General features: G+C 41.6%; 1 protein-coding gene across 6 annotated transcripts in view; it reads left to right on the forward strand.

Moving 5' to 3' along the window:
• The window catches only part of Pdss2 (prenyl (solanesyl) diphosphate synthase, subunit 2), a 246,635-nt gene that overhangs the window by 125,967 nt on the left and 107,327 nt on the right, over positions 1–13,341 (forward strand). For all 6 annotated transcript variants that reach the window (XR_871439.3, XM_006512852.4, XM_006512854.4 and 3 more), the window contains exon 3: positions 1,314–1,512. Coding sequence is in view for 5 of the 6 variants with exons in the window: in XM_006512852.4 (XP_006512915.1) it covers positions 1,314–1,512 (199 nt within the window). In the remaining variant the exon portion in view is untranslated. The remainder of the gene's footprint in view (positions 1–1,313; positions 1,513–13,341) is intronic.

Raw genomic sequence — 13,341 nt, forward strand, 5'->3', positions numbered from 1 at the left:
GGTGAGTGCCTGGTGGGCATGATACCTTTGGCTTCCCCTCCCCCGTTTGCTATTCATTAGGTAAATAAACATTTTACCTTATACATTTTGGTGACTTGACACCATAATTTTATTTTTTACCTGTCTGAATTGACTGAACGGCCCGTCTGCGCAGGGTCATGCAACTCTTGTGACACCCTAAACCAGCCTGAGCTCCTGAGTTGTGTGAACTTTGTTTAAGCTCTGTCTTCCCATTCTTTATTGATGTTCTGTTGGCTAAGCAGGTAGCACAGCCAAGCCCAAAGTTAATGTGGAGGGATGAAATGGGAACCTGCAAACCACATTATATTCACGTGGAATCATCTAGAACAGTTAGATCCCAGCAGTCCCAGCTCCACATTCCTGTGCCCTTGAGTTGTGTGCAACAGTTATCTCTTCTAATGGAGGATTGACAATACCTATCACAGGGTTGAGGGGAGCCTTATGTTCTCAGTGACTGCTTGCTTTTGTTTTAATGTGTGAGGGGGCGTTTCTGTTATGGTGTTTTAAAACAGGGTCTCCCGCTGTAACTGAAGCTGGGCTGGAACTCACTGTGTAACTCAGGGCAATCCTGTGTGCTCAGCCTCCTGGTGTGGGCTCCGTTAGCATGAGCCACCATGCTCCCAGATGTTTGTTTTGATCGTTCCACTTGTCACATGCATTTTATTCCATCAGATTTCATTCTAGAATCAATATGCTTGGAAATTTTTGTTTGTTTATAAAAAGTAATACTTTTATTCTCTTACAAAAAGTGCACAAGTAGAAAAATGTATAAAAGGAAGCATGCATTCCCTGACATCTTATGGAATACAGTCCTGAGCTATGAGGCCTTTCTGTCTTATTTTCTACTGAAGGCATACATGTCTTTCTTAGTCAAGGCATGTCCTTGAAGAAAGAGACCGTGTTTCTGAAAAAATCCCCTAGCTTTATATTTAGGACTAAAAGAGATAATGTATATGAAGTATTTAGCCCATGCCTTACACCAATCATTTAACCCAGTGCTGTAACTAATGATTCCCAGAAATCTTAGTAAGGAAGACCTGTACATTGAGAGCAAGATATCAGAATGAGACTGGGAGGGTAGCACTCCTGGCCACCATTTCTCTGAGACAGTGACTCATAAAGTAGAGTAAAGAGGATTACAGAGAAGTCCCAGACTAAGCTCTGTTAGAAAATGAACCCCTTCTCCTCCAAAGTCACGTGTGCATGGTTTAATTTTTGAGAACCGAATCCTGCCACTAGTCATAGTGTGATGCATTCTTGACATTCAGACAAACCTTTTCTTTATGTTTTAGTCAAAGAAGTTTGGCAGAGATCACAGAACTTATCCATACTGCTCTCCTGGTGCATCGTGGGATAGTAAACTTAAGTGAATTACAGTCATCTGATGGACCACTGAAAGACATGCAGTTTGGAAACAAAATAGCTATCCTGAGTGGAGACTTCCTTCTAGCAAATGCATGCAATGGACTAGCTCTTCTACAGAACACCAAGGTAAAAGCAGAGAGGCTCACTTGTGCCCACACAGCCTCAGGTGTCTCGTGCTTGGCTGCGGAAGCCACAGACAGAGGTGTGTGTGTCCTGCTGCTCAGCTCCTCCATGTGGATGCTCACTGAAACTGATGATGGTGATCTTGGCAGTGACAACATGAAGTAAAAGAGACTAATGCTAGCAAACACTTTTGAAGAACAGGTGTGGTGGCATGCATTCTGAGACAAGAGGCTGCTGATCAGGAGTTCAAGGTCAGCCTAGGCCTCAGAGCCAGGACCTGTCTTCAAAAAAAAAAAAACAAACAAACAAACAAAAAAACCACTCAAGAGGATAGTGCAGGAGGATTATCACAGCAGGCTAAGGATGTAACTCAGGGGTAGAGTGCTGGCCAACCGTGTACAAGGATGGTAGGAAGAAAGAAAGGCAGGGGAAGTGATGGTGGTGGGGCAACTAAAAACGCTCAAAGCCTTTGAACTATTTTAAAATATTTACCTGAATAATATATTCTGAAATGGGAAAAATTGATGTGCAGTATGTAGAGTTATTTGTAATAGTAAAAAGTTAGCAGGTTAAATGTCAATAACGAAGGGGTTAAGTGATATATCTAAATGTATCCTCCATAGGCATCAAAATTTTGTGAAAAATGTTAAATAGCATAGGAAAGTGTCCACATCATAATATGTGCTTGCAAAAATAAGATTAAAAAATAACTTATACATATTAAGCAAGTTTTTACCTATGTTACAGAAAGAATCCCCAAATATGAAGGAATGAATAAACAATAACAAACTACAAGAAAATATATCAGAATATTAATTAGGTCACTGCTTTATGAATGTAGATAGTCTTTGTTATAGTTTTGTTTGTTTGAGACAAAGTTTCACAGTGTGACCTCAAGTTTGTAGCGATTCTCTGGGCTCAGAGTCTCAAGTGTGTGGAGGCAGAGGATTGTGGGAGTTTTCTGGCCACTGGCCTAGCTCCAGAGGCAGTGAGGGGCCTCTGTGTGCTCATGGGCTTGTGATGATCTTTGCTAAGCTTCTGAAATGATAGATCACAATCACATCTCACCAAAGCCTAGCCTTAAAAACATGTTCCTTAGGGAGATAGAGGACTGAAAAGATGGCTCAGTGGTTAAGAGCACTGGCTGCTCTTCCAAAGGACCCAGGTTCAATTCCCAGCTTCCATGTGGCAGCTAACAACAGTCTATAACTTCAGCTCCATGCAATCCAGTGCCTTTTTCTGGCATCTGTGGTCACTGCTGGTACAGAGATGGGTGTGGTAGGAGGAAAGAGAGAGGCAACAGAAGGAGGAAGGAAGTCAGGGAGGGGGGAAGTGTGGGTTGCAGACATAATTAAAATATCAGTAATAATACAATATTAAATATGGCTGAGAAGCAAACTAAACTTTGTGAATATGCATCAAGAGTAATTATTTTAAGTTGGGTGTGATGGCAGACACCTTTAATCTCAGCACCTGAGAGGCAGGGCAAGCATATCTCTATGACTTGGAGAACAGCTTGGTCTACAGAACAGATTCCAGGCCAGGCAGAGCCTGCCTCAAAAATAAATAACTACATAAATATGTAAGCAAGTAACTAAGTAATCTACTTCATGGGGGGTGGGGAGAGTGGCCTGCATGAGTTTATTTATGTGCGTAAGCTTGGCAGCATCAGGCAGATATGGTGCTGGAAGAGCTGAGAGTTCTACATCTTGATACACAGCAGCAGGAGACTGTTTTCTGCAGGCAGCTAGAACATGTGTTCAGATGCCTGTGGAGGCCAAAAAAGGATGTCAGATCCCCTGAAACCTGGAGTTACAGATGGTTGTGAATCACCATGTAGGTGCTCAGAATTGAACCCAGGTCCTCTGATGGAGCAGCCAGTATTTCTAACTGCTGAGCTATCGCTCCAGTCTCCTCTTACACTTTAAATAAGTATATACTTCTAATATTTTAGGATTCAGATAATCAATATTTTTAAAGTTCTTATGTTAATGTAGATGAAGACTGTAGATGAAGAGTTTGGGTTTTCATTGCTGTGAAGAGACACCATGACCAAGGCAACCTAGGCAACTCTTATAAAGGACATTTAATTGGGGCAGGCTTACAGGTTCAGAGGTTTAGTCCTTTATCATCATAGCAGGAAGCATGGCAGTGTCCAGGCAGGCATGGTGCTGGAGGAGCTGAGAGTTCTACATCTTGATCTGATGGCCACTAGGAGAGACTGGCTCCTCCTCACTGGGCAGAGCTTGAGCACTGGGGACCCTCAGAGCCCACCCCAACAGTAACACACTTCCTCCAACAAGGCCAAATCTATTCCAACAAGAATACCTCCTAATACTGCCATTTCCCCGTGGGCCAAGCATATTCAAACCACCATAAATACGTTATTTGTATTTCTTTTTAAATTCATTTTTAAAAAGTTTCCACTACTTGAATGCACCAATATAAAAAAGTCAATTGTTACTAAGTACTTGTTTCAAAAAAAGTGTAAAATTTTAGCTATTCTAACATGTCTTGTGTGACAGTATGGATGGTAAATAATGCAGTATCTGTACTTTAAGACATTTTTCTGAAGGCTTATAAGATCCATCTGTATACATCTCACTGGCCAGAATTGAATAGCCTGTTCACCCTCTCATGGAAGGAGGTTAAGAATGTGCCTTATGTAGCGGGTATCCAGACAGGCATCTAAAAGACTATAGATGCTGGGGACGGTAGCATCCTGCTCTACATGTCTATCACGGCTTTACACTTTAGGGTAGCTCCCATTTTATGAGCTATATCTTAGTTAGCGTTTCCATTGCTGTGAAGAGACACCATGACCAAGGCAACTCTTATAAAGGACAACATTTAATGGGGGCTGGCTTACAGGTTCAGAGGTTCAGTCCATTATCATCATGGCAGGAAGCATGGCAGTATCCAAGGAAACATGGTGCTGGAGAAGGAGCTGAGAATTCTGTATCATGAGCCAAATACTGTAGCAGGAGACTGTCTTATGCAGGCAGTTAGGAGAAGGGTCTCTTCCACCCTGAAAGGAGCTTAAGCATAGGACCTCAAAGCCAACGGCCATGGTGACACATGACCTCCAACAAGGAGACCTACCACATCTCCTAATAATGCCACTTCCTGGGTCAAACATAGTCAAACCACCACAAATTATATCCTCTGCTTTTAAAAGAGAAAATAGTATGATAATGCTGAATATCTCTCTTCTACTTGTGTGGGGAACAGGAATTCCCTTCATGAACAGATTAAGAGGCTTGGACCTCCTTCCAGTTGAGATAACCTGCTTGCTTGCTTCCTTGCTTGCTTCCTTCCTTGCTTCCTTCCTTGCTTGCTTGCTTGATCTCAGATGCCTCTCTTCTCTATCAGCATCATGCACTTGGTTGGGTCTCATTAATTTTATCACTGGGATCCACATGTTAAGCCAAGAGTGAATCTTTAATTGTCCCTGGGAGTCACTGGCCCTATGGTCTGTCTTGCCTTTCTGTGAGACCTTCTCTGGTCTATGAGAAGTATGGACCTTACTTGGAGAAGGGAAAGCCTCTAAAGGTGAGAGTTTGGTGGAGATTTGTGGGTTCATTGGGCTGCACATGATAACCTGTAGGCATAAACAGTAGCCACTATGGCTTAGATCCAATACCAAAGAGGAGGAGATATTGTAGATCTTTTACTTACGTGTACCTAGTTCTGTATTTGGGGAATTAGCCTCAGCATGGAAAAGCTTGGAAAAGCCTTTACCTTGGAAAAGCCACCAAAGCTTGTTGCTTTCAGACAGGTTTTCCTTTGTATCCCTTTCATTGTCATGTGAATCCCCTGGCACTATTCTGCGGTACTGGGTGAACCCAGGGTTTCATACACGGCAGTCAAGCAAATTATTGATGTTATCCCAGCTGCTTTGTGCTGTCTTCTGAAAGTGTAGCAGTGGCTTATGTCAAAGTTCAGTCATGCCATAGTGAAGCTGACAATGTTTAAGCTGCTTCCCTTTGTGGGATAATATTTAAAACATTCTCTTCCTTTAGCTAGCTTATATCAGCCACACATTCTTTCTTTCACTGTGGTTCAAATTCAGTAAAAATGGAGGTTTTATTACCATCAAAATCAAGTCAGATCCACAGCCTGTGAAATCTGCTCATGGTATTTAGCATTCAAAGGCACCACTACACATGTTCCAGAACCTCAGACCTCCACCATCTGCTCCATTAGGCACCGGATTTCAGCAGCACTACTTGATTTACAAAGAGAAGACCAGGAAAAAATAAAAAGAACCCTCAGCATGTTTGACAGCAGTGCCTGAGAAATAAGAATGGCCTGGACCCCTTCCCTGTGGGAGCTCGGCACCTCCACAGCCTCTGCACACATTGCTTCCTTACATTTGCATTGTGTCAAGACCCTGCAGCACAAAATCCCTTTTTAGACAATTCTGTGTCTCTTTCTGAGTTTGATGGTTCTGCTAAGCTTCAGCCTTCATCCTGTGCATCCCTCCCATTCATCCCAACCATGGATCTCCTTCACTTTGTTCTCAAAGGGTCCTGAAGGTTCTACAGGCTCGGTTCCAAAAGATGCGTCACCAGCTCACTTTCTGTGAGACCAGAGTGCCCTGTCTAGAGGTCCATGATTGGTCTCCAGATGTAGGCATTTCTTAACCCTCATTTGAGCATGACAGATGAAGTCCAAATTGTGTGGCAATATTGTGAACTGCAGAGCCAGTAGGGAAAGGAAGTGTGTGAAGTTGAGTGCTCTCTAACGTTGCCTCCCTGGATTCAGGACCAGCCCTTTCAGTTAAATGCTTGGTTCTATTTTCCTCGAAATAGTATTTAAAGGAACATGAATATTTCATAGCAGAGGGCCTATTTTATTAAACTAGATTTACCACTAAAAATGATTATTATCTTAGTATAGTTACACTATTTAATTTCCTTTTATAATAAAAAAATTGTCAACAAAGGCAAAATAAATAGACACTGTGGTAATTAGGGACCAAGCAGAACATGAAACAGAATTTCTGTTTATAACATGTCACTGGTTTTCACAGTGACAGCCTGCTTTTTTTTTTAAGGGTATATATTTAACTTGATGATTAAAGTTGGCATGTTTGCAGCAGTGTTAATATTTTATGGCTTATTCATTCTACCAGTCTTCTATTTTCTTCTTCTAGTTTGTATACAATCTCTATGATACATTTCTCTGGGCCCCTCCAGGGGCAAACTGTGAGCTGAAGGTTTCTGCAGTTGGATGAAATTCAGAATTGTTTTATTATTACCAACAGGAAAATTAGCAAAGTCAATTATTTTCCCTTTGGCTTTTCCCTAAAGATAGTAGGCATCTTCTAGGTAATTGCCTTAGGTAACACTTAAATTTTTAAACATTCCTGAATATAGAAATTGGCATATTAATCCTGAGACAATAGTCTTTTTTTTCTTATAAAATAGCCTTAATACAGAGTCAAAAGTACAAATTAACAAGATTTTGAATTCAAGAGTGACTTTAAAAATCAGTGGTTGGCTTTTCATTCATTCAGCTGTGGACCTTTGTATTCTAGTACTCATCATTTAAAGACCTGGACTAAAAACACCTCAGGCTTTTGAAGTCATCAGTTCCCTCGTGCTATTGACATAGCTACTCATGCAGTGTATGCTATAATGCTCTGATCATGTGCTCATTCCTGAATCTAAATTTCTAGTTTTGAGCATCTAGTTATTATAGAGACATATTAAGTATTTAGAGGGAGGACCATAAAATAGAAAAGCACTATGATTTGTAAAGATTTTTTTTTCAAAAATATATGTGTAATGTGTGAAAGTATGTGAGTGTCTATCTACCATGTGCATGCAAGAGCCCTTGGAGACAAGAAGAGGGTATCACATCCCCTGAAACTGGAGTTACAGTGGCTATGAGCTGCCATGTGGATGTGGGACCTGAACCAGGGTCTTCTACAAGAATAATAAGAGCTCTAGACTGATGAGCCATCTCTCCAGCGGCTATACCTTACCATTTAGAAAACCGTTACAGGTTTTCTTTGGTATTTATATAGGCTGGATTTGGATTTTAAGATTATGCCAAAGTGCAAATAAGACTATTTTATTTAGGGACTACTTGTCATTGCTTTTTCAGAGAAGGTTATTTTATAGTGATAAGCCTAACACATAAAGAAATAAATTCACATTGCTGCACGTGCATGCACACACCACACAGATACACACACACCACTCGTTTTTCTTAAATGAAACTATTGCTATTCATCAGATGAGAGAGTGGGAATCAGGCTGATCCAGTCTAACACCCAAAAGCATGGTTGTGATGTTACTCTTGGGGCTATTCTATTAAGCATCAGTGCCTCACATTCCTAAATAACTGGCAGCGCAGATGTACTCCTTACGAGTGATATATCTCCTTATGTTAATTTTGTCTTCCTACAGGCATAAATATGCTGTTTACAAGGAAGGCTTTTGTTTGTGTAAATATGTTCAATTTATGCATATAAACCTCTTTTTATATGTTTGTGTTCATGTGTATGTGTGTATATATACATATATATGTATGTATATGTATAGATATATATTTGTATGTATATGTATATTTATTTAAGTGCATGTTCATGTGGGTTTGAGGATAGCATGCACATATACATGTAAAGGCCAGCAGTTAATGTCAGTGTCTTCAATAGTTCCTTCCTACCTTCCTTCCTTCCTTCCTTCCTTCCTTCCTTCCTTCCTTCCTTCCTTCATTACTTATTTTAAGAGAGTCTCACTCTGTATCCCTTACTGAACTAGAACTTGCTGTACAAACAGGTTGGCCTTTTACTACCTGCCTCTGCCTCCTGAGTGCTGGGATTAAAGGCATGCACCAACATGGCCAGCTTCCACTCAGTTTTTTGAGGCAGGTTCTCCCTGAATCTGGACCCTGGGGATTGGCTCAGCTGGCTAGCCAGCAAGCCCCAGGGAGCCTCCTGCCTCTACCTCCTCTCTGCTGGCATTACAGAAATGCTCTGCCACACTGGGGTTTTACATGGATGCAGGAGAGCAAGCCTCATCTGTGCATGGCAGACACTTTCTGACCAGGCCATCTCCTCAGCCTACAATAAACAGGCTGCTACTGGGGTTTTTTAGTTTGTTTGTCTTGTCTGTTAACATTAGTTTTACATTCTAACTTAAAGATATACTATATTATATGAACTTAAGGTTTCCTCTTCCCCTATCATATACATTTAATATAAGCAATTTTTAAGGTATTTTGAGATCTAGATCAATTGTATAGAGTACTTGTAGGCCCTGGACTTTGTCCTCAGTGTTCAGGATCAAGGCCATAAAATGGACATTATGATAGTATGTTTATACCTTTGCTAGCATATGTTACTTAGAGAAATTATTTATTGGGGGTGGGGTACTTTGGAAGACATTGTCTCATAGAGCCCAAGCTCTTGTCAAATTTGCTTTGTAGCCGGGCATGGTGGTGCACGCCTTTAATCCCAGCACTTGGGAGGCAGAGGCAGGTGGATTTCTGAGTTTGAGGCCAGCCTGGTCTACAAAGTGAGTTCCAGGACACCCAGGGCTATACAGAGAAACCCGGTGTCCAAAAAACAAAAAACAAAAAACAAAAAAACAAAACAAAAACAAACCTTGCTTTGTGCCTGAAGTTGGCCTTAAACTCTTGATCCCCATCCCTCCACCAACCGAGGAGTACTGGCATGTACCACCACACACTCATCACTTACTGCATTAATATCTTTAGCCTCTTTAGTTTATCACCCAAAATTAATATTTTGCCCTGCCTATAATCTACTTGTATATTCATGGCCAGAGTATGCTGGTATAAAAAGTAAGTAGGTTGTTATATAACAGTAAGAGGCCTTCTCTATGTCAACTAAATAGAAAAGTCAAAACACCATCATGAAACTACTTTAGAATTCCAAAACGAATTATGTTCTTCTGCTTTTTCCTTATCATTTGCAAACATAGACTCGAGATATTAAACAGTTTCTGAGTCTGCTTCCTTGGTTTTTAAAGAAATAAATTATTAAATATTAGTATATATAAAGTATACTAAAAAACTAGAAAGCAAACTAATATCATGTGTTTTAAAATGTATTATCTCATTAAAGCCTTGAGTGAAAACAATGTGATATGGTATTTCTTTGGCATAGTAAGCTCACAGGCCATCATGTAAAGTGAATGTTTCTTTCTGGGTCTGACCAGCTGGAAATCTGGCAACAAAACAGAAGAAGCAAAAAGCTTGAGCTCAAAACACCCTTGTCTTAGTTAAGGTTTAACTGCTGTGAACAGACACTGTGACCAAGGCAAGTCTTATAAAGGACAGCACTTAATTAGGACTGGCTTACCAGTTCAGAGGGTCAGTCCATTATCATCAATGGGGAGCAGGGCAGCATCCAGGCAGGCATGGTGCATGCAGGTGTTGCTGAGAGTTCTGCTTCTTCATCTGAAGGCTGCTAGTAGAGGACTGGTTTCCAGGAAGCTAGGAGGCGGGTCTTAAGCCCGTGCCTCAGTGATACACCTACTCCAGCCACGTCATACCTCCTAATAGTGCCACTCTCTGGGCCAAGCATATACAAACCACCACACCCTCATGAAATAAAACAAATGCCTGAGTTCTCCAGAAGCACAAATGTTTAAGTGTGTTGAGCTGAGTCTGCACCGTGCTTGTCTGCACTGGCTATAGTCATCTTTTTCTTTTTTTTTTTTTTTTCTTTTTTTTTGAGACTCAGTTTCTGGGCAAGATGGCCACAAAGCACAGGAGTTAGGAGCAATTCAACATTGACCCATTAACTAATTCTGTGAGTCTGTCCTCTGGGCTCCACACATGTGCCATGGTGCACACATACATATACCCTCTACATCATACACACATACACTATAAAATAATTATTCATTGCCTCTGCATCCTAAGTGCTAAAATTAAAAGTGTGGATCATCATGCCTGATAACTTGATTTGCTTTTTTAAAATATTTTTTAGTTCTTTGAGAATTTCATACAATATATTCTTATCATATTTAACCTATCATCCAATTTTCTTTTTCACACCCACCATCTTTACCTCAACCCTCATGCCTACCCAACTTTGAGCTGTATCCCCTGTTCCACACCAAGTCTAGCTTGTGTTGCACAATCATTTGCAGATGTGAGGGGGCTTGCCCGGGAGTGTGGGTGACCAGCCAGCTTTAAAGGAAGCTGGTGCCCCCTCTTCCAGAAGTTTTCAAATGCCAGTAGCTTCCCACCTAGTGGTGGGATGTTGTATCCATGTTGCTCAACATCTATGCTGGGATTTTGTCTGACTTACCATGCCGCCACTACTGCCGTGTTGTGTCTGGAAGACGTTGTTTCCTGGAAGTCATCTCTGCAGTCTGTTCCATTCCCCAGAGTTCCCCAAGTCTTAGGGAAGGGTAATACATCACATTTAGGGCTAAGCACTCTACAGTCTCATACTATCAGGATGTTGATTGGTTGAAAAGGGCTTTCTTTTTTTTTTTTTTTTTTTTTCCATTTTTTATTAGGTATTTAACTCATTTACATTTCCAATGCTATACCAAAAGTCCCCCATATCCACCCACCCCCACTCCCCTGCCCACCCACTCCCCCTTTTTGGCCCTGGTATTCCCCTGTACTGGGGCATATAAAGTTTGCAAGTCCAATGGGCCTCTCTTTCCAGTGATGGCCGACTAGGCCATCTTTTGATATATATGCAGCTAGAGTCAAGAGCTCCGGGGTACTGGTTAGCTCATAATGTTGTTTCACCTATAGGGTTGCAGATCCCTTTAGCTCCTTGGCTACTTTCTCTAGCTCCTCCATTGGGAGCCCTATGATCCATTCATTAGCTGACTGTGAGCATCCACTTCTGTGTTTGCTGGGCCCCGGCATAGTCTCACAAGAGACAGCTACATCTGCGTCCTTTCAATAAAATCTTGCTAGTGTATGCAATGGTGTCAGCGTTTGGATGCTGATTATGGGGTGGATCAGAGCAATTGTGATAAAAACTGCATGGTACTGGTATAGAGACAGACAAGTAGACCAATGGAATAGAATTGAAGATCCAGAAATGAACCCACACACCTATGGTCACTTGATCTTCGACAAGGGAGCTAAAACCATCCAGTGGAAGAAAGACAGCATTTTCAACAATTGGTGCTGGCACAACTGGTTGTTATCGTGTAGAAGAATGCGAATCGATCCATACTTATCTCCTTGTACTAAGGTCAAATCTAAGTGGATCAAGGAACTTCACATAAAACCAGAGACACTGAAACTTATAGAGGAGAAAGTGGGGAAAAGCCTTGAAGATATGGGCACAGGGGAAAAATTCCTGAACAGAACAGCAATGGCTTGTGCTGTAAGATCGAGAATCGACAAATGGGACCTAATGAAACTCCAAAGTTTCTGCAAGGCAAAAGACACCGTCAATAAGACAAAAAGACCACCAACAGATTGGGAAAGGATCTTTACCTATCCTAAATCAGATAGGGGACTAATATCCAACATATATAAAGAACTCAAGAAGGTGGACTTCAGAAAATCAAATAACCCCATTAAAAAATGGGGCTCAGAACTGAACAAAGAATTCTCACCTGAGGAATACCGAATGGCAGAGAAGCACTTGAAAAAATGTTCAACATCCTTAATCATCAGGGAAATGCAAATCAAAACAACCCTGAGATTCCACCTCACACCAGTCAGAATGGCTAAGATCAAAAATTCAGGTGACAGCAGATGCTGGCGAGGATGTGGAGAAAGAGGAACACTCCTCCATTGTTGGTGGGAGTGCAGGCTTGTACAACCACTCTGGAAATCAGTCTGGCGGTTCCTCAGAAAACTGGACATAGTACTACCGGAGGATCCAGCAATACCTCTCCTGGGCATATATCCAGAAGATGCCCCAACAGGTAAGAAGGACACATGCTCCACTATGTTCATAGCAGCCTTATTTATAATAGCCAGAAGCTGGAAAGAACCTAGATGCCCCTCAACAGAGGAATGGATACAGAAAATGTGGTACATCTACACAATGGAGTACTACTCAGCTATTAAAAAGAATGAATTTATGAAATTCCTAGCCAAATGGATGGACCTGGAGGGCATCATCCTGAGTGAGGTAACACATTCACAAAGAAACTCACACAATATGTATTCACTGATAAGTGGATATTAGCCCCAAACCTAGGATACCCAAGATATAAGATATAATTTGCTAAACACATGAAACTCAAGGAGAATGAAGACTGAAGTGTGGACACTATGCCCCTCCTTAGATTTGGGAACAAAACACCCATGGAAGGAGTTACAGAGACGGAGTTTGGAGCTGAGATGAAAGGATGGACCATGTAGAGACTGAAAAGGGCTTTCTAAGAGACCTACTGATCTATGGGAATAGTGAGAAGTCATTCAGAGTCGTCAGAAAGCACAACTGCACAGTAGTCTTAGGTTCTCCCCTAGGGCCAGTGAACTGTGTAGCCGTAGGCTGTTGACTCTGTTAACACTGACCAGAGTGGGATCCATGGCATGGAGTGGGCCTTAGAGCCAATCAGAACGCCATCGGCCACTCCCCTAACTTTTATGCCTGTGTTACACTGTAGCGTATCTTGTCAGGCCATCATTACTGTAACTGGTGGGACTCACAGGTAAGTGTGCTCACTCTCTCCTCCAGCAGTGTGGGGCTCATACTCCGGCACTGTGATCCTCTCGCTCAGGAGATAGAAACAGGAGAAGATCATGAGTGTAAGGTCATCCACGCTGTACGAAGTTTGAAGCCAGCCTGATCTGCATGAGACCCTGTCTCAAAACCTTTTTAGAGAGAGGCAGTGATAGGGAATACTAGGACTGAAT

This window comes from Mus musculus, chromosome 10 (assembly GCF_000001635.26).
Source record: "Mus musculus strain C57BL/6J chromosome 10, GRCm38.p6 C57BL/6J".
Classification (NCBI taxonomy): Eukaryota; Metazoa; Chordata; class Mammalia; order Rodentia; family Muridae; genus Mus; species Mus musculus.